Genomic DNA, 27,375 nt, shown 5'->3' on the forward strand with positions numbered 1-27,375 from the left:
AAATTTGGAACTCACTCTCCCTAGTTGTGAGAAAGTACCAAAGACTTGTATTTACTTTGCATAGGCTACTAATCCTGGGGATGTGGGGTGGGAGGGGTGGTTTTTTCCAGTTATTAATGAAGCTCTCTCTGTGAGCTAACTATGTTATATAATTGTTAATTATCATTGTTATCTATTTATTCCTTGTACTTAGCTACTTTTCTACTGTCTTTGTGATTGTTGTTCAGAGAACAATAGGAAAAAGAAGAGAAGTTTAGGAAATACATTCAAAATTTAAATTTTTCTGTTGTGTTCATTTTGTCTAGGATTTGTCTTGAAGCATTTAATTTTAAAAACATGCTTTTGCAGTGTGATTTTCAAAAGTTTAGAACTTACTTAGTGTATATCTGTCTTTTCTTTCTTTTGTTTTTAATTGTAAATGATTAATATCCCTGGCCTGGGGACTGGGTGTTTGTGTTGTCCTTAACGTTCCATTTCTCACATTCAGCACTCTACACTTCCGCAATTCCACTTACACGCAGGTTCATGTATGGTGAAAGTAGTGGCAAAAGTTCTACAGAGGTCGACGCCAGGAACAAATAAAAAACATTTTTAAAAATATGTCACAAGGTTGTCTGTAAGTGGACCACTGAGAAACAGAACAGCGCCCACCTGAGCATAAATTATGTCATTAAATTTAAATTTGAGTGTCTTGTGTTGTTTTGGTTTACCAGTTTGTGCCTTATTTAACATTTATGGAAGATTTAGGAGGCTATTTGCACAATCAAATTTATGCAAATGGGGTTGATCTTGTGCTTAACTTCATGCAACAACAGCAATTATCACATCAGCAATGAAAATAGTAGCATTGTGTACAGAACAGGGAGGGGGCTATTTTGAACTTTTCTTGTGATGGCATGTGCAGCAGTATTCATTGTAGGCCTATATAATTATTATGATTTTCCTTCACTTTCCATAAGAAAGCACCTGCAAAGTGCAGCAGTACAACATACTGCAGAGTACCAGTATGCACCTGCTACATATATGTACTTTGCAAAGGTGCTTGGTAATCAGAATGAACTTTTAACATATTTGGTCTTATTCAGTACAGAGAACAAAAATGGGCAACCAGACACCAGTGTGATCTGAAACCAAACCCTTCCAGTTTTACATCAGATGCTCTTACCAATTGAGCTTTGGTTGCCTTGGTCAAATTTGTTCTGTTGGAAAGGATATAAGCTATAAGCCATCACAACTGTAGAGTGTGTGCAAGTCACCCATTGTGGGCCAATTCGGTGAAGGTTGTGGGTTTGGAACTCACTGGTGTCTAGTTGGCCATTTTGGCTCTGTACTTACTGGACTATATGTACTGTATACGATGTAATAGTTGAAAGTTTATTTTGAGTACAATTTGGTTGTGAAAATTAAGTATTCATTGAGTTTTCTAATAATAACTACTGTCTCTATGCAGCTTCAACAATAAACACTCAGATCTATGTAGTCTTCTGTCAAGATAAACCATTTTCTCTCTGTACTTGCACTGAAGAGACAAATTCCATTGTTCTTTTAACAGCAGGCACTTTATTGAATTGATACTATAGTCTCTGCAAATGTATGAAACTTGAATTGTCAGCACTGGATATGACAACTAGCTGAGAGTATGCTTGTCACAAAACAAAAACAACAAATTAGATCTGACTGAGAAGCAGATAATCTTCATATTTTGCCTGTTTGTACAAACTTATAGTGGCAATGTTCAAGTATGTGAGGAGTATTTAACAGATGAGTGAATATGCAGCAGGATATAAGATATGGTACTCCAACTTGCAAGCCAAATACTAGTATTATATATATTTATTTATAAAAGTAACATTATTTACAAATATGTACATACTTCTTCTTATAGCATTAGCAATTATTATTTACATGGTACTCTTAGATACATAATTACCACATAACAAACACTGGAAATATTTTCATATACTGTATTTTATTTTAATCCCTCATTAGTAACCTGTAAATGAACATAAAGAATTCAAGGTGATGGCTACTAGTAAAAATGCTCTTTAACTGAGGGTCACATAAAGTGGTATTATAATTTTCAATAACTTAAAAATAAGGTCTTGTGAATTCTTTCTTTTGTTTCCACCTTACATTTAACCCTGTATTTCATTACAATAGTGATGACAATGTGGTATCTCCCTAGAAATATGCTCATTGGGAGTATATTTCAGCATAATTATATAATACCATAAACAATGAGTTCATGTGCTACACACTACTAGACATTTCCTAAAATTTACAGAATATAATACTGATGATGGTTTATCAAACAGATCGCTAGTCTGACACATTATACCTACTTGAATCTATCAAATATGGTTAATAACTTTATCTGTGCTATGAGACTGCCCCTACAATTAGTATTTTCATTATATATTAAATTTAAAAAATGCATTTTCAGTCTTTGTCATTTTAAATAGTAATGGTGGTGGTGGTGATGTTGATGGTGGTGAAAAATGCTTATAATATACAAAAATAAAGTGTCATTAGACCTAGAACATGTACAAAAATTTCTTATCATATAGTATGTACTGTTTTAATGTACTGAATGTGATGATTTCTGAAATTTGAATATAACATATTATGAACTTGTATTGCTTGCATTCTGAACAAATTATTATTACATATTTTAATTGAATATTATTTCTTCTAAAATTTGTTTATAACTGGGTGTAAGATTTTCAGTACAGTAATTACATATTTACAACACAGTTGATAATGTTCTTTATGAGCAGCAGCAACTAATCCAAATGGATTTGAGGGACTGTTTATAATGCTACTCTACTGACTAATATATTGAGCTAATCCCTAACAATTATGCTACAAATCCTGTGCTATTTACATTACATTCCTTCCTTCCCCTCATACTTGTGTTCAGAGAAATATTGATGTTCGTTAACAGTTGTTCTTCATGAAGGACAGTTATTATACTTCATTTTCACAAGTATATAGGAGAATGGGGGAGGATGGAGTGGGGACATGTACCATATATAACATTATATTACATGAAACTGTATAAGTTAATTTAAATTACTCTGTATTTTTCCTGTCACTCATCTCAAAGTCTAACATTATCACTTTAAAAATTACTTTGGTAAGTATCTTTTCTATACAACTATGTTGACATTCTGGTAGATAGTATGTGGAAAGTATTCAAACTGTTTACCTCCTTTCTCACAAATATTCTGTGCATGGTAATTTCCTGGTCCCAGCAGTAGCAATTTGTATTTCATGTGTACAATGTATCAGTAAAATATTGCAGTATGATCAACACACATTATGAAGTAAATGAAGGAAATAAATTAAGGAATGAATAAATAAATTGTTCAATAACAAACAAGATGTCGTCTCATTCTTTCTCTTCTAAAATTGGTAAAATTGGTTCTTCGAGATTTAATGAATTGAACACATCCTCATCAAATATGTCAGTGGTAATGTTGTCTTCATCGTCAGGAACAATAATAGGAGTAGCTCCATCATGCAGGCTAGAGCGAGACATAGATCGCTTGAAAACTTCTCGTGACACACTGCGAGTAAAACTGTGACGCCGAGATAATCTTCGAGGACCAGGCTTAGAAACAGCCTCAGGAGCCGGTTTCTTCTCAGGAACAGGTTCAAGCAATTCACTGGCATGCTCCTGAATGACCTCCCATGCATGATCTATTTGTAATAAAATGAGAAGCAAAATGTTACCAGTGCATACTATCTTTAATTTATAAATGTACCATGATTAATTATTCAAATATAGATATACCCTTAGTAAGAAATCTGTTAAACATATTCCAGCCTACTGTACGAAAAATAACCACAGTTATTGAAACCTCTGTACTGCAGCATTAGTAATTAACAGTACCTGTACTTTATGAAATTCTATATTAATCACTGTAGAACCTCTGCATCTCACAGGACTCAGCATGTCAACTTCTGTTAACTATAAGAAGAACAGAATACATCTGCGGGATTTGGAAGGAGTGGAACTTGAACTTCCTGCACATCATACTGCCGCCGGACATCCAGCAGACTATATGAGATCTGTATTTGACCAACCATGTACCAGAGATCACAGCCATTCAATATACACAGATGGTTCTCGCATTTCCAGCAATGGAACACTAGTGGGCTGCGCCTTCGTGGCATATGAGGGAGAAGACGAAGTTCATTCTGAGAAAATAAAACTAAAGGAATACTGTTCCGTGTTTCAAGCCAAGCTGCTTGCAATACTGAAAGCAGTCGAGTGGTGCATAAACAAAAATACGTGTGCAACTATACTCAGTGACTCACAAGCGGCGCTGAACTCCATAAAAGATAAATATAACTTACACAATTTGGCAGTACATGTAAGAGAGAATATATCAAAGTACAATAAACATACATGTTTCGGTTGGGCGCGAGGTCATTCCGCCATAAAAGGGAACGAAAGAGCTGACCAATTGGCCAACGAAGCTTGTAATTCAAACTTGTCAGAGAGTTATACTAAATGCCCATTTTCTTTTGTCAAAAGAACCGTAAAGAATGAAATGCTCTCTCGCTGGAATGAACTGTGGTTAACAAGTAAAAATGGCTCAGTAACCAAAGACCTGTTTTTTCCAAATGTATATAGGCTGGGATGTAAATATATAGTGTGCAACTTTCATTTAACTCAAGTGCTATCAGGTCATGGTAAATTCAATGCTTACTTCGAGCGATTCAAAATTCCAACACAAAATGGCTCACTGTGCTTCTGCACTGAAGACATTCAAACTGTAGAACACATTCTGTTCAACTGTCCTGCTTTTGAGAGACCACGTTTTGAACTTCAGATGCATTTGTTAACTTGCAGTTGCTATTTTGAAAAACCACTAAATTTCCTATTTTATAAAAAATGCTGCACTTCTCAGTTTTCAGAATTTATTGACAATGTATTCAAACATATATAATTTGATACTGTCTGCTTTATTAGCTGCTTACCATATGTATTGTATATATTGTATATATATTGTATGTCTGGTATTTTTAAATATTAGCACGGTACTCTTAGTATTAAGGATTGTATATATCATACTTTAATTTTTCCATTTCTGTTCATGTCTATTTTGCTGTTTATGTATTTTGAATTTTATCAGAGAAATTGTATATTTTGTATAAACTACAACCCTAACATACCTTATGGTAAAATAGGGTTCACAGCACTTTGGAGATTAAATAATAATAATAATAATGATAATAATAATAATAATAATAATAATAATAATAATAATAATAATAATAATAATAATAATAATAATAATAATAATAATAATAACTGTAATCATTACTAATTGTATGGTAAGCAAGGGTGATCCTGATGCCATGAACAAAAAATTTAGAGAAATTATTACTAGTAATATGTGTATTATAGACCTTCAGGGCTTTTTGAGTTTTTAACTGTTCTCACTGAGAATGTTTTCTTTTGAGAATCTGATGTCTTAAAACCAATACAAGCATCAAGAATATGAGTACCGCTACACATTCCTTATATGTATATAGGACATCAGGCGACAGTCGTCACAAGCCGTCTCCTCACAGAAGATTAGCGACCATCATGGAGAAAGTTTCTCTATTATGTGTTTCCTGTATCGTGGATGTTGAACCACTATCAGAAGTTCCGCATTAAGGATAATCTTCTCTGCCTGCATCCTCATTTCTCTTCTATCTTGACTTCTACAATTGTTGTAGCAGGCTAGACTTGCCATTTTGGAATATGGAAATGAAATAAGCTGTTTACCTGTGTATTTGAATTTCCAGTTTGATGGAGTAGCTCCTTGTTGGTTATGTGGCTACTCATGGGATCTTGAACATTGTGCGATTTGCCCAGATTTTGAAGGCCTGCAGTTGGTTCACTCACAAAGCCTTTAGTGTCCATCGTTCGACACCATAAAGCAGCACCGGCAACACATATTACTTGACGACACGTAGAGTTTCAAATCAGAGGTCACAATAGCACATAATCTGTTTTAATTTCATGAACACACTCCTTGCAGTGTTGATTCTGGTTTTTATTTCTAAATTTGTGATCTCATTCCTGTGTGAACCAACATCCTAAATACTCAGCGCAATGGTTAGCACTATTAGCTGCTGTCCTTGGAGGCCCCGGTTTGATTTTTGGTACTGCCAGAATGTCAGGAAGGCTGGTATATGCTTAAAATGGTATATGTAGTTCACTTCCACTGAGGGTGTGCCACCTCTGGCACAGGTTTACTTCTTAATTTAGCTACTTGAAGTGTGACAACCTTTCTATGACTTTTCTGTCCAATGTGATAACTGTGTTGGTGACTTTCTGATTGCTGATTACCATGAATGTAGTGTTTTGAATGTTTAATTTAAGGCCAATCTTCTTGATTACTTTGCTGATGCTGTTCAAAAAGAATTGATAGTCTTCTAAATTGTTAGCAAGTATCATGGTATCATCTTGGTTCCTTCATCAACTTCACCAAGAATAATTCGAAAAATGGCTTCGTAGTATAAATAGAATTAGAGAGAGGATACAACATCGTCTCACACCTTTTTTGTATCAAGATCGCTGATACTGGATTCATCAAATTGACTATAAGCTTTCTACAAATGGTATTCTGACAAATAATCACAAATAATTTTGTAATCTTAAAACTATTAGATCAGCTGACTTCCATGAGTCATACATCATTCAACATAGAAACGACATAAACACACACTTTTAGAACTATTATTTGATACAATCTGAAGGAATCTGAAACACTTGTGGTGTAGAACTACTTGTCACTCTCAAAGGTATTTTCAGTTTATAAACAATACTTCTAAGGCATTACAGTCCCACCCATCTCATCTTTTACTAATAATTAACCCATTTAGTCTACTTCTTTCTTTACCCAGACATCAGTCATTTAAACAAAGGACACAAGATTAATGTGTTATTCGTAGTCCTTAAATTAACAATAGCTTCCAACTGCCTCCATCATTATAATTATTGGTACAACCGAGCTCGATAGCTGCAGTCGCTTAATTTCGGCCAGTGTCCAGTATTCGGGAGATAGTGGGTTCGAATCCCACTGTCGGCAGGCCTGAAGATGGTTTTCCGTGGTTTCCCATTTTCACACCAGGCAAATGCTGGGGCTGTACCTTAATTCAGGCCATGGCCGCTTCCTTCCCACTCCTAGCCCTTCCCTATTCCATCGTCGCCATAAGACCTATCTGTGTCGGTGCTACGTAAAACAACTAGCAAAAAAAAATTATTGGTACAGTACTGATACCATAGTCATTTTTGATTTACATCAGGTTAGTGTAGGATTTTGTAGCATTCTATCATTATTTATCCCTATAATGGCAGTCTATTATTTACAATACAAAATACAGCATTTTACCTATACTGTATTTGTGTACAATTATCACTGATTTCACAAATATTAGACCTAAATTTTAGAACACCATATGCCTTTCGGGCTAATTTGATGAAGATGGTAAAGGAGTACTTCCTGAAGAAGTCCAGCCCCAAATCAAAAGGCAAGGTGTTATAGTATGAGGCTAAAGACCACCTCCAGGGATAAGGTATGCACTAAATGAGCATGAGATATTTGTGAGAAGTACCCATTACCTCAATATAATGATGGTGTGAGAATCATGAGAGCAGGTAGGCATGCGACTGTGAACAGGGTGTGGAGACATTTATCAGAGTCTGTTATGGCAATATGTTGAATATATTATCAAACATGTCATTTCATTGTACTTAGGAGTTTCAAGTAAGTCCTCGCAATGGTATATACGTTAAAGTCCTCCAAAGCATGGATTCAGAGAAATTTGCCAGCTTGTATTTATCTTGCAAAGAGATTGTCTAGTAGTGACATGTACTTCAGAACTGTGTCTGTATGATTATGTACACTCCACAATGTTAGCTTGAGGTTCTCCTTGAGATCAGTAATGATAGATTTTCTTATTGAGACCATCAAGTTTTCAATGGATGAAATGTTAGAAAGTCTTAGAAGTGAAATAAATTCAAAATTGTTGGTGCTATATACTGTATATCGTATATAAAGCATCTGCATTTTAGTTGACATTATTCATAAAAATTAAAATATAATTTTCAATAAAATGTTTGTAACAAAATTCGTGGCATATATAAACTTCACTTGAAGCATGATCTCCTCTGAAAGACACATGCATTCATTGTTCTTGAATTTTTCTATAACTTGTAGACATGCAATAGATTTTGTGGAAGGAAGAGAAAAAACTGAGTAGGGTGCACGTACTTTCCTATAAAGGAGGATATAATAATAATAATAATAATAATAATAATAATAATAATAATAATAATAATAATAATAATAATAATAATAATAATAATAATAATAATAATAATAATAATAATAATAATAATAATAATGTAAGGATGGTATTTGTTGAACATACTGTATGTTAAAACTGATAATGGTCTTAGTAGACACCAGGGTATCACAATTTTATTCTGCAGGTATTCTTTAACATGTCAGAAGTCAAATACCCTGGGATTGAACTTGGTATCTTGGGAACATAAAGACAAAGACCAGCTGTTGTGCTGAGGTTGGCTAGTGTATGAAATGAGAACTGAGAACTAACCCATTCCATCTACCATAGCGGAATTTGTTTTGAATTGAAATTTGCCTATATTCCATCTAAAGCCAGTATGGTTGGCAAAACTGTGGAATTAACAGTTTGAGAACTTTGTAATACATGTGATTGGTGAGAAACCATGCTTTTTAGTATCTACTTGCTAACAGTAAGAAAGATAATGACCACAGAAAGAGACTAAATTTTCTTAAGGAATAGCCAGTCTACCTTCTTATTTCTGCTGGTTATTTTACACTGGTGACCAAGTGTAATCCTGCAAAAGAAGTATCTTGATAATAGAAGGAAATATAATGAATTCTAAGAGAAGAAAAGGAGAAATTCTGGGAAGAATTTACACAAAAGATGGAAGCAGATGGAGCTGGCAGTAAAAGAATGCTGTATGGAATTATATGTAGTAATAGGAAAGAAAGAATTTGTACAAAGCTGATGAAAGATGAAGGTGGAGAGGAGTACCTTGATAAACTGCTGAATGTGGTGAAATTGTGTAGGGGAGGCAGTAATAACACGGTGTGATGTCTCAACAGTAGAAGATGATGTAATAATATCAGAGGTAGAATTAGCAGTCCAAGAAATGAAAATGGGAAAGGCATCAGGAATGGATGAAATTAGTGTGGAAATGATTAAGACTGCTGGACCTGTAAGACTACAATGGGTCTTGTTAAAGTGCATATGGAGACAGAAACACTTTCCAAAAAACTGGGAAAAGGGAATAATAACACCAGTCTTTGAGAATGGGGACAAAAAGTGTGTGATAATGATAGAGGAATCACACTCTTATCACAAGTGGCAAAGTACTGGAAAGAATATTAGAGAGGAGAATGAGATGAAAGGTAGAAGGAGAGTTGCAAAAGGAACAGTATGGCTTAAGTGGAAGATCTACAGTGGATCCAATCTTCAGCATGAGGCAATTAATGGAAAGGAGTTGGGAATATGGAAGGGATCTGGTCATGATGTTCACAGATCTAACAAAGACTTACGATAATGTTCCCAGGGAGAAGGTTTGGGAAACCATGGTCAGAAAGAGACTAGGTACACAAATTGTAGAAATTGTGCAAGCAATGTACAAAACCTCTGTCAGCAGTGTACAGACTCTGTTTGGAAAGACAGAATGGTTTAGAAATAAAACTGGACTAAGACAGAGAAGTGTGCTGTCACCTCTTTTGCTTCTAATGGTTATGGACAAAATTGGAAAGAAAACAAAGGAAGCATATGTGAATAGGGAGATGAAGGTATTAGTATTTGCAGATGATATTGTGGGCTGGGGAATGAACAGCAAAGAAGTACAAGAACAACTTGATGTACTGAACAAGAAAATTGAAGAGTTTGGTATGAAAATTAGCACAAAGAAAAGCAAGTCCATGGTGATATCAAGGGGAGAAAGACAAGAGAAAGGCATTGTGAAAATTGGTGATCAAAGCCTTGAAATTGCTGACAGTTTCATATACCTAGGGAGTGAATGAATGCAGAATACAAGGCTGGACATGGCGATTAGCAAGAGGGTGCAGGGCAGTGCAATCTGCCAGAGTGTAAGAAACCTTGTCTGGAATAAGGAAGAACCAAAGAAGCATAAAAAAATAATGTAAAAAATGTACTATGCATCCGTATTGATGTATGCGGCTGAGACATGGAAAATGACAAGTAGGGAGGAGAGTAGAATTCAAGCCAGTGAAATGAAATAACTAAGAAGTATGATAGAAAAGACAAGGAAAGACAGATTGAGAAACAAAAATGTGAGAAAGGAGGTTAGAATGGAAAACCTAAATGAGAGAATTGATAGGAGTAAACTAAGATGGTTTGGACATGTAATGAGGATGGAAGAGGAAAGAATACCGAAATAGATGATGAAGTTTGAGGGAAAGAGAGTGAGAGGGAGACCTAGAACAAGGTGGATCGAGGAGTGCAAGAAACATGGGACAAACTGATGGAAGAAGAATGGTGGAAGGAGAGAGGAAGGTGGAGAAATACCATAAATGCCCTGACCTGGCAGGAGCTGGATAAGGAGAAAGGAGGAGGATGATTTTATACCGTTTTGTAATTTCATAGGAGTGAGTAAATACAGTTTCTGCTTCCTAGAGATTCCACTGACTGTTGACTGATACTATTTACAGACTTATCTCAATAGTTGTAATGCCAGCTAGGCACGACACTTACCAATGTCAGCTTTACATGCGTGTTCAGTCACAACACAGAATCGTATTACATATTTTCCACGAACAATTGCTGGGATCATATGTAGTTTGCCTGAGCCATTAATCAATGCAAGTAGATCTTGGTTGATTCTATCAGTACCCTTCAGTCGAAAACATACCAGTCCCAACTGAAAAAGAGGTAGGGAAGTTCATTACTATCATGTGTTATATTATTTTGAAAACAGATTTATTCTTAATGTAAAAAGTAAGATTTACACCTTTTGTAGAGGTCAGTATAGATCTCTAAGACATGTAATTGTGTAATTGTGCATTAAAAAAACAATATTTTTCCAAGGGACATACATGTCATAACAAATTGGTCATAACAGTTTGCAGGATGTGAAAAATGTGTTTGTTATGATGAAATTTAAGGCCAAAATTTGAAATGTAAAATTTCATATCTAGCATTGATGTGCAATTTTAGTCCACAGGTGTATTTCTTTTATAAAAAATAACAACAGGACATATGTATGTATTCCCAAAATTTAATGACTTGGATTTATTTGTAGTAATACAGTATATTCTCTCAATGCATTCTGTCAGGAAATCATGAAGAAGAAAATTGTAAGAGAAGCATGGCATAGTTTGACTCATTTAGGTGAGCTGATGCAGTAATAAAATAAACTTCCAAAAATGGACTTAGTTAAATAAATTTGATTATACATATGTTAACTCATATATTGTCCAATGGATTTACAGAATGTCTATCCTCACTTGTATTGGAAGAAAGAAGCATGTAGTGAAGAAAATTATTTCTAAATTCTATGGAACTTATCTTGGAAATGTATTATGTTCAGTTACAGTATATCCAATTGAAATCTTACTTCAGGTATGCAGTCTCCTTTCTCTTGCTTATCATTGGAGGCAGTACTTCATAATTGCTTCTCCTTTGATATTAAGTCCAATCTCTTCTTTGAAATAGCAAGTGAGCCTAGAATCTTTGAGATGGGCTTAAAGCAGTTTTGTTTATGAAGTCAGCTACAAATTGCTGATATTTAGTTTTGAGTTAATTAGAAAGTAAATTGTATAATTACATATTAGGTTAGCAGGCTATACTGGAAACTATGACCCTATACTCAACATATCTTTTAGATTATCCCTTCCTGGCTCAGTCCGGTGGTATTTGAAGGTGCTCAACTACGACAGCCTCGTGTCGGTAGATTTACTGGCACGTAAAAGAACTCCTGCGGGACTAAATTCCAGCACCTTGGTGTCTCTGAAGACCGTAAAAGTAGTTAGTGGGACGTAAAGCAAATAACATTATTATTATTATTAGATTATCCCTGTGAAAGATACAAACTTAGCCCTGCTTCCTGATATGTGAATTTTGACTGACCACAATCTTGTTCTAATAGTGATAAAATGTTTTAATTCAGTTGACCGTTGTTCTGTTGATGAAATGTTACTGTCTCTCGTCACCATGCTATTATTTTCCCAGAAGCAGTTTGTGTTGCCATTTTTGCTCCAAGTCTGATGTGAACTATCATAGGCATAGACACTTTGATCATCACCCGTGTTCCTGGGGGATTAGTTAAGGATATGAACTTGACAACACAAGCAGAAAAATATGTGGAGCTAATTTCTCAGCTACATACTTCATTAATTTTTAACAATATTTATTTTCTTTCCGTTATTGCAGTTAAAATTTAGTCATTATAAATAATGAAATGGGCACGAAACTGGGACATGTCTGTGAATATAACAGGAAAGCTTTGTGAGAAAGTCCTGTACTTGTAGGTGAGATAGATCCCTCACTGTTATATGCACATGTGACACTTGCTAATAGTAACAACGATCAAGTGGAAACGTTCGTTAATGTATGATACTGCATATAGTAGCTTTTCTTACCTGCACATTATTGATGACTTCAAATCTGCTGTCCTTCTTTACAAGGCTCTCAAATACCTTGGCCAGGTGTATATGATTCCTAATGTATTGTTGGAGACCTTGGAGTCCATAACGGCGTATAACAAACCAAAGTTTCAGAGCACGAAAGCGGCGGCTGAGAGGTATTCCCCAGTGGCGATAGTCGATAGCATCATCTGAATACATGTGCTGAAGGTACAGAGGGTCTACAACAAGTGCTGAAGTAAGGCGTATTCGGTCTCGCACCCACATTGTTGAACAGTCAAAATTCACCAGCAACCATTTATTGGGATTGGTATTAAATGAGTCAGCACATTCAATTCCGTCCATTAGATGCTTCAGTTCAGGACATATGAACGCATTTCCTGCATATGCTCCATCAACATGCATCCATACTGTTGGCCACTGCTTACAGACAGGTCCTATTTCAAGAAGGTTGTCAAAGGAGCAACTGGCAGTTGTACCCAATGTGCAGGATACAAAGAACGGCACCAGTCCCTTAGCCACATCATCCTCCATAGCCTGTATTACCAAAACAAACACATATGATGAATAATCACTTGGAGATCATATGATAAGATTACTAGAGTCTGACTGAAGATACCCACTTCCCTCTCAAACTGTCTACATTATACACACTATTTTACCTTTTCTAAAGTAGATCCTCGAAGACTGCAGTTTTCATCAGGCTCTAAAATCCGGAGCTTAACTAGACAGATCATTGCTGCTTTCTCTACACAAGAATGTGCCTCCTGAGAGCAGTATGCCACGAGACGAGGCAGAAAGGCACTGTCTTCCACATCTGGTTCTTCTTCCTTGAGGTATTTTATAGCCTGGTTACGTGCAGCAAGCATTGACACAAGGATGCACTCACTTGCAGAGGACTGTAACATCATGAATATCTTTGTAAGAGTGAAATAAACAAAATGAGAATGACTTTTGATAAACATTAGCCTAATTAATCTTACTCTGAGTGATTTCACAATTCAGTGTTAAGTTACCTATCTGTCTTTCTCACTGATAAAAGTACTATGGTTCCTAATGGTTGTTTTCTATTGGGAAGAACTGAATGTCATGTGGTTAACCTTATGGACTGCATTGTTACAGATAGCAATTCACTGGACCACAGTTAGTAATTTAGTAGATACCCCTGCAGTTGCCATCACAGAGGAGAGTAAAATCTGTTCTAGATCAACCTCAAAACCAGTATTATATTTGTGGCAGTGTACAGTAGCAGTGATTAGGGGAGGCAAGGGGGGGGGGGGTTGCCCCCACACTTTTTGGAGAAAATATTACATTTTTATTCCATTTTATCTGGATGAAACTAGGAATTATAGGAATTATTTAAAAAAAGCAATTTGTACAAGCCCTGTTGTTTTATCAGATAATTCTTTTCTCTATTTTCTTTAATCATTACCAAAATTATTAGTGGAAATATGCACAAACTATTGTTCGTCCCGGCTAACTGATTTGTATAATGCAACAGCAAATAGTGGAGACTTTGCCTGTGCTTTGAGGAAGGGTACCAGGGCTATATTGTTTTTGCTAATGTCATAGATACTGAGGTATGATTCACCACCTTGCCGTGTGCATTTGTCAAACTGGCAGTCTCTTTAGTGTCTGTTAGTTTTTTAGTGTATAGTCAAATACTAAATTGTTTTAATTGCATAATCACACCGTATTTCTTTTTAATTATAATAAATGTAAAATATTGTTCCTCTGGTGAAAGTTTTATTGTATAGTATTGAATCAAAATCTCAAACAAACTCTTATTACCACATTTAAGTTGGTAAACTGTCAATCTTTACCTCTCTGTCGAAATTAGCTGAAAGAGCATAAAAAAAGGCTACTGGTACTTAGGATTGATGTATATACCCCCTTCCTCCCCTCCGCTGCATCCCACAAACCCGGGTACTGTTTCTTGTCTGTATATATTTTTCCCCCGCACCTTAAATTCCCAATAGCTGCTACTGGCAGTGTAGGTGATCAAACACTGAGTCTCCCGGATAGCAACTTGGTACGCAAATTACTAGATGAGGAAAGGGTTTATGTATTACAGATGGCCAACAACCTTGCCAAATCTTGGCACCTGAGACTGCAAAGTGGAGGCAGTTTCTTTCCTGTAACTGTCTTGGTAACATATTGCCTTACGAAAATATGTTTGATAGGTTCAAACATAGTTCATTGTAATAAATAAGAACTTGGAGGAAGGAAAGTAAATGAACATAGTTACTGTAATACACCACTAGTGAATTTTGAACTTTTGCTGGAATATAATGTGTAGGTATTTTTCAAAGATGAATGAGCTAAAATTGAAGCCGTCCTTGCCCATTTTGAGGATGGATGCATTAACTAATGGTTAACACATAAGAGTGACACACTCAGCTTCTTTAATGCTTGAATTGACCTGTATCTGGAAATACTGTTTATGCTGATGATATGATGAAACACCTAACTCATACTTGTAAAATAATGTTTCCTTTCAGAAACTGGTTTCTACAGCCATGTTTATATACCACAAGAGGACTTGGAAGCCAGAGTCAACTGGTATGAGCCCTGACCAAGGCATATTTTAACAATCATACTGAGCATACTCTTCCATGCTTTATTTCAAAGTCATGCCAAGAAAATCTAAGAAAGCTAAATTAATCAGCCAGTCAAAATATTTCAAAATAAATTTATTGGCTGATCAATTTAATCTTACTCAGATGTCATATTGTCACTAAAAATAAAATTTTCTCTTTTGATAATACTGTTTTTGAAGAATTATAGCCACACATGCTACAACAGACACCATAATGAAAGGCTGCACAGATTGGGTCATGTAGCTGTTAGCATGTATTTGGGAGTTGGTGGATTTGAACCCCACTATTGCCAGCCCTGCAGACTGTTTTCAGTTGTTTCCAATTTTCACATCAGTCAAATGTTGGGGTTATACCTTAATTAACGTCGAAGTTGCTTCCTTCCCAACCCTTACCCATAAATATCCCATAGTTGCCAAAAACCTAAGTAGGTGGAATGTTAAACCATTATGATAAGAATTAGTGAACTGTATTTAAAGATACTAGTCTTGCTTAATGGAAAGGAAGCTGATGTTTTCATTATTACCAACTCACAAAATGAATTAACAACTACAAGACAACAATTTTTAGGATACATCAAACACATTAGCAGTTTATTAGCAGGGTCTATATCATGCCTCTCACCTGAATAACTCCACCTCCTTTGCTTCCTTTAGATGATGCCAAAAAGTAATCGGGAAGTCCAATTGCTTTGCCTGGAAATAAATGTTTTCATGAAGACATACCCCTACATGGTTTTCCAACAATAGGTACCACAAGTTAGAGGTTTCTAAAATTTATTTATTTTTATTTTAGACACCAAGGAGGAAAACTAAATCAACATGTAGTAAAATACATGTAGTTTTGATCATTGGTACTAATATACCTACTATGAAATTCATATTCTTGACAACATACAACATCTTACATTTCAGCTAAATTGATTGGCTGAAATTCATTATTTATATTCAGCTGGTAGGTAGTTAGAGTGAGTTGGAGTGTATTTTCTCTTTAACAACAAATTTTGCAAACTCAAGGTACTATAAATAATGGTGGTCCAATGTGATAATTGAGTTCTTTTTCTCTTCTTATTTTCCTACCACTTTTTCCCACATGTGTGGGGTCGTGAGTGCAAACTGCGTTGCACATGTGGATTTGGCCCTGTCTTACGACCGGATGCCCTTCCTGACGCCAACACTATATAGAGGGATGTGATCACTATTGCGTCTTTCTGTTATGGTTGGTAGTGTGGTATGTTGTCTGAATATGAAGAGGAGAGTGTTAGGACGGACATAAACACCCATTCCCCAAGCCAGAAGAATTAATCAAAAGTGATTAAAATCCCAACCTGGCAGGGAATCAAACCCGGGACCCTCTGAACCAAAGGCTAGTACGCTGACCATTCAGCCAACGAGTCGGACATTGGAGTTCTTTTTCTATTTTTCATATTTGGATATGAGGGGGCACCTTAACAACCGTGAACACTACTGCAACTTCCTCCCTTGGGTACAGGGGTGGCTGAGTAAAGACCGATGGAAAAGAGGAAGGCAAGAGCTTATAGTAATTGTAACGTTGGCACTAAGAGCGATATTGCGATTAGGTCTTGCTTTGCACCAATCCCAACCATTGCATGAAGGATTATTAAAATGAAAAGTCACGTCCTAACTGTTGGTATTCCATGTGAAACTGAAGGTTCTGTGGCTAAGATTGTAATATCAATAGTTGCATATAACTGTAAGATCTATGGATTTGATCACAATATCAACAGTTATGTAAAACTGAAGGTCCTGTGGCTATGATCACAGTATCAATAGTCACATAAGACTGAAGGTTCTGTGACTATGATCACAATATCAACAGTCACATAAGACTGAAGGTTCTGTGACTATGATCACAATATCAACAGTCACTTAAGACTGAAGGTTCTGTGACTATGATCACAATATCAACAGTCACATAAGACTGAAGGTTCTGTGACTATGATCACATTACCAATAGTCACATAAGACTGAAGTTTCTGTGACTATGATCACAATGTCAACAGTCATATCAAACTGAAGATTCTGTGGCCATGATTACCGTATATCAACTCTCACATGAAACTGATGGTCCTGTGGCCATGATTATGACATCAACTGTCACATGAAACTAAAGGCCCTGTGGCCATGATTATGACATCAACTGTCACATGAAACTAAAGGTCCTGTGGCCATGATTATGACATCAACTGTCACAGGAAACTAAAGGTCCTGTGGCCATGATAATGACATCAACTGTCACATGAAACTAAAGGTCCTGTGGCCATGATTATGACATCAACTGTCACAGGAAACTAAAGGTCCTGTGGCTATGATAATGACATCCAACTGTCGCATGAAACTAAAAGTCCTGCGGCCATGATTATGACATCAACTGTCGCAGGAAACTAAAGGTCCTGTGGCCATGATTACAATATCAACAGTCACATGAAACTGAAGGTCCTGTGGCTATGATCAAAATATCAACAGTTACTTTAAACTGAAAGTTCTGTGACTATGGTCACAATATCAGCAGATACATAAAGCTACAAACTTACTTGCTTTAATTACACCCCTTTATAATGTTATTTTTGTTTCAAAATTGATTGCTTAATCTGAATTCATTGGCAATTAATTTAACATTCAATTGAAACTCAGATATTCCCTCATGCTTTGAGATCAAGGGAACTGAACATACTTTGAAATGGACAAGAAACAAAACTATACACCAATATCAACTGCAAATAGTTTGTGCCTGTACTTCCCCTCATATCCTGAGAACAAGAAGTAATAGCTAAGTATTAGCTTTGGTTGAACTCCTTTTACCATACTTTCTTGGGATTTGTAGAGACCAAATGTCGTCTTCGTACAAAATATGAAGACCTATGGAAAAGAAGAAGGTAAGAGCTTACAGTAATCATAACCTTGGTGTTGAGAGTGATATTGCAATTAGCTTTCTGGACAATTTTTTATGCTCCTGGTATAAATGTGGTGTAGTACTCATTTGTATCGTAAGGTGAGTGAATCTTAGAAGTTATCAGTCTCTCCAGAAATGGAAGTTTTGTTCCTGAATTTCTTAACTTTCTGAGGGACAATTGAACCTTTAACCTTCCAGATGGAATAAGTGTTCTTTACCACCTGAGCTAGGCAACTTCCTGCTTTTAGAGGACATTGTTCAACAATTTGAATATTTTACTGAGTATCTAAATATTATTTTTTTGAGATTTAATGTGGATCAAATGTCAATTTCTTTAAGTTTAAAACATATGTAGTTCACTTACCAAACCAGTCCAAGACAATGGTCTCCAGTTCTGAACACACTGGACTTGCAGCCTGTACAAAGTAAGATTACAGTCATTATAATCTAATTCAACAAAACCCATTAATAAATTAATAGAAATAATGTACTGTAGCCTATATAACTTTCTATATAATTATAAAATTATCTTTCTGACTGTACGTTTTGAATATTAACTTGAATCTTGATTTTTCTATTGGTTAAGGAAAGTAAAGAACAGTTTAATTTTTGTCTATTTGTCTGCCTGTTACAGCACCACCAGAAAATGACTGCTAGAGTTTCATGAAACTTGGTTTTTAAGTTGAGGAAAAGGGCAATCTGATCTTAGTTACTCATTTTGGGAAGGGTGTCAGGATGGTATGAACATAAAGATAACCAAATAATTGTTAATGCCTCATTTAATATTAGTATATTAGAAATAATGTGTAGAACGTAGGTTACATTAAATGTTATTTTCTGTCATCTATCTCCTATACATTACTTCATATGACAAATAACAAAACAGTATGTCTTAATTCTGGGCAAGATGTACTGGAAAAAGGGAGGGTGTAGTGGGGGTCAACAGATTTACCTTCCTGTCCGAGTCATTCTGATTGTCAAGTTCACCACGTATGGTTGCATCCAGATGAACAAGTCTGCTCAAGGTTTTCGTTTTGTATTACTAGGAGTTATTGCTTGGAGTGTTTATTGGCCTACTCCCTGTAGTTAATAAACAGCTGTACCATTGATTTGCTCAGTGGAGCAGGAAGTTTGCCACATCTGTTAACAGTACATTTGTACTGTTTGCTAAGGGTGCTCTATACTGTCAATAAAGGTCAATAAATCTTCTTTATCCAAAGATATGTCATTGGAATCACTACTGTTTCTCTTTACATTGGCTACTCCAGGCTCAGATCAGCCTCCTCCTCATCACGCAAGATGGCTGCACAGTTCGGGGTGCGTAGCTATTATTCTGGATTCAGGAGATGGCGGGTTCGAACCCCACTATCACCAGCCCTGAAGATGGTTCTCCATAGTATCCTAATTTCACACCAGGTAAATGCTGGGGCCACAGTTCCTTTCTTCCCAGTTCTAACTTTTTCTATCGCATCATTCCCAAAACAAAAGCATCAACTGTACAGTATGTTGTGTGTAAAAAGCTCTGGAATAAGAGACATTCATAGAAAGACTGAGCATCAAATTATCAGAGTTACATTCATGGGATTATAGGATTGTAACTTCACGATGGCAGGAAGAAATATGACTGCCATATTTCAATGCTTGTGTTTTCGTATTGGCAAAATGTATGATCCAGCACTGTATTCATATCCTGAATTCAGATATGGTGATGGGAACTCTATCTGACATTCAACACCTCAGAAAATAAAGACATTAAACCAATATTCATACATCCTTGCCCTTTGTAGAATTCTTTGGTCAATATGGTTGACCAAAGTAAGCTGTCAAAGATGGGTACAAAAACTAGTAATTTATAAAGATATCTACTCACCCATGAAAAACCAATGCAGCCAATTGCATCCGAGAGCATATCTCCAAGAATTGATGGGTAAGAATTACCAGATGGGAAGTAAGCATGGAACCTTGGGTGTTGCCAGTGGGTTACCTGGAACAAGGGCAACGTTACCATGTAATCCACGGAAGTGGCTCGATTCATTTCAAAATGTAATGCATATTGTTAATTTCATATGATCTGTGAGGCCTTAAGTACTGATATCTCACTTACTCCTGGCATGATTTTATTGTCTACATCTTTCATGATCGTGTCCCAGTCTTCAGGTTGCTGAGGTGCTTCACCTGGTAGTAGCTTTCTTAAGTAACCTGGTTCAACTTTAGGTGTAACTCGTTGTGATCCAAGGCTATCCATATAGTTACAGATATAGTCCACCATCTCTTTTCCTTTCACACGAAACTCTTCTGTGTCCATGCTGAAGTTATGTTTATGCTGTAAGCAGAAAATGAGGAAAAGTTATGGAAAATTCTACAGAAAATATTTTAGATTCATACTGTATCTTGCAAGTGCAAATTACTTAACTTAGCAGAAATCTTAATGATTTAATAGGCCTATCAACACTACTGACATGTAATGGTTATCCTTTTGAGAGTCATTTTAACCAACGGGAAGCAAATTTGAGTGTGATAACTAGCATTGGATACTCTGGATTATAGGAAGTTTCAACCGCGTGTTTGCTATTTGGTTAGTCTCTAAGTACTTTTCACATTCATTCTGCTATAAGTGGGGATTTTATAATTACACACCAAAGAACACGTTTGATGGCCATATGGTCCCTACCCACTAAATGAAACAGCAGTTCATAGAAAAAGAGTCTGTTTTACTTCTTCAGATACCTCCTTGCTCATAAGAGACATCCAAATATACAACACGGTACATGCTGGACTTTGCCTGGAAATTGGTCGTTCAAACAGACTCTTTGGCCTGGTTTATATTTTTCATGTGAACTATTTACTATCTAGGCCTTAAAATGGTTTTAAATGTCCTCATGGTGAATGTTTAGTGTATTTAAAAGTTTTGCAACAATATAGTTTGGGCCCTCAAATTTATCATTGTTATTGTCGTACAAATTATACACAATAAGCAGTGTGCCGGCTGAGACATTAATTCTCCAGCTTTCATAAGCATCAAAGTTAAACTAGATCAGAATCTGTGCCATGATTCTGTTTGGGAATTATAGCAAATTATTGTTCAAATTGGTATCTTCCATGAATTATCTGTCTTTTTACTTCTGCTGGTGAATCAATCAATCATTCACCATTGATCTGCATTTAGGGCTGCTGCCCAGGTGGCACATTCCCTGTCAATTGTTTACCTAATCGTTTATTAACTAATTTCAAAGAATTTGGAAATTTATCAAACATTTCCCATGATAAATTGTTTCAATCTGTAATTCCACTTCTTATAAATGAATATTTTGCCCCCAGTTTGTCCTCTTGAATTCCAACTTCATATTATGATTTCTTGGTCAAGTAATCCTGGTGAGTGTTCCATGGACTGGAACCATATTTTAATATGCTTATGTAGACTTATATGCTCTCTACCAAGCAGAATTGTCATATGCATTAATGTGCTACGGCTGTGAAACCAAGCTCAGCATTCAGGAGATGCGTGAGTTCAAACCTCACCATCGACTGTCCTGAGATTGGTTTTCTGTGGTTTCCCATTTTCACTTCCAGGCAAATGCTGGGACAGTTCCTATTTGTAGGCCACAGCTGATTCCTTCCTTCCACCTCCTTACTCAATTTCATTCACCAACATTCATTTCATCTTCATTAGCTTCTCAACTGAGGCTGGCATCATGAAGGGTATCTGGCTGTGAAAACATGCCATATAAATTCACGTCACTTCATCCCCCCCCCTCCCCGTATCAAGAAATGGGACTAAAGGGTAGACATGCACACATACTTATATGCTCTCTATTTTAATCCTTACTACAACTCCTAAAAACCCTCATAACCATATGAAGAGATGTGTAACCTTTATTTACAGCCTCATTAATGTGATTGCTCCATATTAACACCTACGTAGTTACAGTGATCCCCAAGAGGTACTTTCACCCCACTGACACAGTAACCTGACCCTTCATCCCATTTACCGTCATACCATCACACTTTACAAGTGAAAACCGTCAATACGGAATGATTCTAATATCTTGTAATACCATCACACTGTTGAGCTCTTTTAGTAGTCACTCACAATCCTGTAACTTATTACTGTACTCTATAGAGTATAATATCATCCGTAGAAAGCCTTATCTGCGATTTGAGTTCTTTACTAAATATCACTTGTATACATAAGAAAACATAAAGGTCCAATAATAATACTGCCTTGAGGAACACCCCTCTTAATAGTTACAGGATCAGATAATGCTTCAACTAGTCTAATTCTCTGAGATCTATTTTGTATAAATTTGGCCATCCATTCAATCATTATTGTGTCTAGTGATACACCTTGCCCTTCTTTTAAGACAGGACCTCTCAGGGTGCATGCACCAGTTCATTGTACTGTGCACAGGAACTCTGCACCTCAGTTTGCATGCGTGAGATTTTGGGCGTTTGAGAGGCCCTGTTTTATGAGGTCATGTTGCTGCTACCATCCAGTTTTAAAACAGGAGACAGGAAAATAATATACAGTTTTCTCTACAAAAATCAGTGAATGATAGTTTGCTTGTAAAAATGTTTAACCTCTCTTTATGCAAGTGTGCCGTTGCCATTCTTTCAAGAAACCAACAATATTATCAAAGAGTTAAAGACAGCTGACACACAGGTTTAACTCCTATCATCTTTTAACTAAGATTTTTAGAAATCATTTGTTATTAGGGAATTGGCTATGATTATCAACTAATATAAATGGTACACCACATGTTGTGTTATTGTTGCTTTAATTATGGTATAGAGACATCTTTGTCATCAGTCTCATGTGAATCCCACACAGGCGTACTCTAAACTGAGAGCTGGCGTGCAGGGTGGCTACAGGGGCCGAACTTCCTTTTCTACTCGTATGTATGTATGTATGTATGTATGTATGTATGTATGTATGTATGTATGTATGAATGTATGTTATATTCAGTCCTTATCTCAAAAGTGGTTGAATTCCCAACCAAATCCACTATTAGCTGTCACAAAGAGCCTGAACATCTCTGGAAAGGTACGCTAGGTAGATGAGAAGCAAGGTAATTTCCTGTTGCTTTTCTCACTGAGCCAGAAACTGCTATTACCAATCAGTCTGGCCAGCCCAGTGAAATGTAAAAAATACTTTCACACCATTAATTTCATGGACTGGCTGCGTATAATATACTGGTAAATAATATGAATATTTTGTCTTCTATTTAGCAAGACTCCATTGAGGTGGCTCCCTTTAGTAACTCAATGCAAATTTCCTCAGACTAATACCATGAACATAGAGAGAAATTATGTTTGTGTAAAGAATAATACTTTTCCCCCTGCTTTCTGTCATTATGATGATTCTGCCCTCTATCCTCCTCCCCAATTTATAGACCTACCATACTTTATTTTACACTAAATAAGTAGATGTTATTAAGCAGTTGGGTGATTTTCATTTGTTCACTCAAAGTAAGTTGAAGGAAACCTTACAAATTACAGACATGAGTGTATTCTCAACCTTTATTTGTGAAGCCACCACCTATGTGTGCTTTCGAAGTCGTTCGAGTTGCTATTAAAAGTTCGACAGCATCTCCCCCCCGAAATGAAGATTGATTTAGTTTGGCTTAGGATACTCTTCACCCCGCGTTGTACCCAGAACTAATGGAAAATTAGACGTCTCTGAGAACATGTTGGTAAATTTATTTACATTCATCATGTTGAAATATTAGAAAACCAACAAAAGCCGATCTCAGTGGCTGTTGTCCTGTCCCAAAATACCGAGTGAGTTGGCTGTGCGGTTAGGGACGCATAGCAGGTGAGCTTGCATTCGGGAGATAGTGGCTTCGAATCCCGCAGGTGGCAGCCCTAAAGATGGTTTTCCGTGGTTTCCCATTTTCACGCCGGGCAAATACTGGGGCTGTACCTTAATTAAGGCTAGGGCTGCTATATTCCCATCATTATGTCGTCATAGAACCTATCTGTATCGGTGCAAAGTTAAAACCACTAGCAAAAAGAAGAAAAGTGTACCAAGATAGCGGGTTCGATTCGGCTGAAGGTGGAAGCATTTAAGTATGTTTAAATGCAACAGCTCCATATAGTTGGCTTCGTATGGAACAAAATTCAAACACTCTGGTGTATCATAAAATGTATAGCAATTGAAGAGTCGTTAAACAAATACCACTACCGTATTATTACTACAAACGAAGCACAAAAGTTATATCAAGCACTGTACTAACGTTGAGCCAATACGTCTCCCGTATGAGCCCTCTCCTCCTCAGAGATCGTGGGGAAAGAGAAACCCGTCATTAGCATAATGTGGGATCACTTAGCTAAAAGTTGAGCAAGTGACTCGAACGAGAGACACCCCCAGTTTTATGGAAAGGAGTTGCACGCGTATCGAGAACAGGCAAGAACAATGTAATTTATTTACCCGTTGCAACTAACGCTACCATAACAACACATGCGAACGGGGAGAGCAGACGACCAGTATTCAGTAGTGATACTATGTATCCAATAGTTTTTATTTCAGATTTGTAGTGCGCAATAACGTGACTGCAAACCCAAAACCATTTTTGTGTGTAATTATTCCCTCGCAATACATCTCCAAGTTGTTCGATCCCTGCAAGAATATGCTACTGTGGCTACTGGAAGTGGTTCCATCGTTCCTCGCATCCTTTTTAAGAGTGACAAATTATGTACGAATGCTGTTTCTTTAGTGCTCTGTTACTTCTTTCTATTTGAACGCTCCTCGAAAGATGCTCTTCCTGCGGTACGTCTTGCTCGAACCGAGTGGCAGTCAGACCAGCGTATGGTAGGATATACCGGTATACCTTCATAGCCGAACGGTGAAATTACACTCTGAAGCTATAACCTACCAGTCATAGATCGGAAATCCATCCATCCGAAATCCAAATAATTATTCATATTGCTACTAATAGGCCTATACAAGTGCGCAGGACCGATAAATGCGATACCCTTCAACAGTAATGCTAATATGATAGGCCTATACGGTATCTCAACTCCATCAAACCAATACAATAACACTTTGAAGACGCGGGTTCGGGGAAGGACAGTCTACAGCCCAAACACATGCTACTCTCCTATTCATAGGAATATTTCAAATATTTCGCAAGTAATTTGTTACAATTTGCTTTGGTTTGACTTAGGTCACTCTTCACCCCTCACTGTGCCCAGAACTAATGGAAAATTAGACTTTGTCTCTGAGAAGATGTTGGTAAATCTACGTCCATTTATAAAGACATCATATAGATGCCGTTTCATTCAGCAGACGTTGTCTAAGAGCTAAAGCCGAGGTAAGGTCTCTACAAATCTGAGTTAAACAGAATTGAACGTAAGCAAACTTTGTCACCATTTCAGTCCCGTGTGACAAGGGCGCCCATACTCGGGGGCAAGGTGGGGCCACGGTCCCCCTCTAGCTGTCAGGGAAAGGCAAAAATCTAGTGTAATCACGTGTTTTCCTTTCAAGAAAATGATTTAAAAGTCAGTATTACGTAAAAGCGGAAGTAGCGTCCCCCACCAACAGGCAGGGGATACCGTAGGTTATTCTATCGCACAATACAAATGGCCATTTATCTTCCAAAATATTAAAATTACTACTTACCCACAGGTCTGGGCCCCCCTCTAGAAACTGTCATATGGGCGCCCATGCCGTGTGATCACTATATCAGTGAATTCTGTCTCATTACGTTCTGTTCTTAAGGGCAGGCCCATAGCCAGAGACCTACTGAGCTACTGTGATCGATGAATTGTGCTTTAATGTGCAGTACAATAGAGATTGTTTCAGTACCTGCACGGTTTGGATACGTAGCTATCAGCTTGCATTCGGGAGATAGTGGGTTCGAACCCCACTGTCGGCAGGCCTGAAAATGGTTTTCCGTGGTTTCCCATTTTCACAATTAAGGCCACGTTTGCTTTCTTCCTACTCATAGCCCTTTCCTGTCCCATCGTCGCCGTAAAACCTGTCTGTGTCGGTGCGAAGTAAAGAAAATGGTGATTTGAGACTGAAATGCAGTCGTTCTTGCAGACAGGCGCTAAGGCGGGAGGGATTCAGCCCGCCAAATGGTAGTGACGATTATAATAATGGAGAAACACTGCCTTTTTTCTAAGTTATTGGGTGCTGACATCCTGGTTTGCCTCTTGAAGCGATAATTACCACATCTCCTCTGTTCCAGGGAACATTGATATTACGGAACCTACTTTGCGCTGTTTATTATTATTGCTTCCCGATTTATGGGTTGCCATAATGACAAGTCCATGCGTCCGTATTTTTGTTCATAAATTTGGTTTTTAAAAATTGCCAATAAGCTGACATTCACTTTAAGATTTATCCACAGCCAATTCAGATCAGTAGGGATTGTATAAATGATTTCATAGAATTTGAAGGGAACCATTCAGATCCAATAAGGTAACCTCCTGACCTAGGTGTTTCTTCTGATCTGAAAACAATAAATGTAGGCTACGCCATGTAACAACGTTTGTGAAGAAATTATACATCTGCCGTTTGTTGCTATATAGTACGTGCAAATACACTTATACGTATTATATTGCAATGGAAACATGCTAGATTAATCTCTCTCTGTAATGATAATTATTTTCTTAGCTGAACTATCAGTTACGGGAACACTTTAAAGATGGATCATCTTAGCCACTCGTTCGATACACCTTCCGGCGCTCTTCAGCCAAGCTTCTGAACGGAAATGACAGGATTCCCAAACTTGAGCACTTGAAATACCGGCATGCACACTAAAAAGTACTGTATCAAGTTGATGTTGGAGTACTCACTGTTAGTAAGCTGTCGTCGCACTACCAGACGGAGTTGTGGCGAGCAGCTATAGCTGCACGGCATTTATAACTGCACTTCAGGTTGCGTCATCACTTGCTCCCTCCCAGTCGGGCCCGGCATCGGACTGGGTAATACCTGAGACCTACGGTGAGGACGGAACAAGCTGATCAGGCACTGGGATTACCTCGTGCGTCATTGTTGCTATATGGTCTGTGTTATTGTAGTGGCTGAAGTAGTTTTGAGGCTGATGTCCTGGAACTAGAAGTACTGTAAGATACCATCGCAGCCAGAGTGAAAGTGAAGTGCCATTCATCCTGAGATAACTAGAACGTGCTGATCACTCGTCTGACAGAACGGAGTTCGTTCCTTAGGATAACACACAGACATT

At 37.1% G+C, this 27,375-nt stretch overlaps 1 protein-coding gene across 1 annotated transcript; it reads right to left on the reverse strand.

Annotated features, from left to right (window-relative positions):
- Positions 1–1,431: 1,431 nt before the first annotated feature.
- On the reverse strand, positions 1,432–27,099 carry LOC136864614 (aromatic-L-amino-acid decarboxylase). The gene is made up of 9 exons (XM_067141852.2): positions 26,987–27,099; positions 20,292–20,510; positions 20,058–20,171; positions 18,552–18,603; positions 15,899–15,969; positions 13,340–13,576; positions 12,675–13,214; positions 10,789–10,954; positions 1,432–3,702 (listed from the first exon to the last, which is right to left on the reverse strand). Exons 2-9 carry the CDS (start codon positions 20,490–20,492, stop codon positions 3,392–3,394), a joined length of 1,692 nt encoding a protein of 563 aa, XP_066997953.1. The 5' UTR covers positions 20,493–20,510; positions 26,987–27,099; the 3' UTR covers positions 1,432–3,391.
- Between the last annotated feature and the right edge of the window lie 276 nt (positions 27,100–27,375).

The sequence above is a fragment of the Anabrus simplex genome, chromosome 2 (assembly GCF_040414725.1).
Source record: "Anabrus simplex isolate iqAnaSimp1 chromosome 2, ASM4041472v1, whole genome shotgun sequence".
Lineage (NCBI taxonomy): Eukaryota > Metazoa > Arthropoda > Insecta > Orthoptera > Tettigoniidae > Anabrus > Anabrus simplex.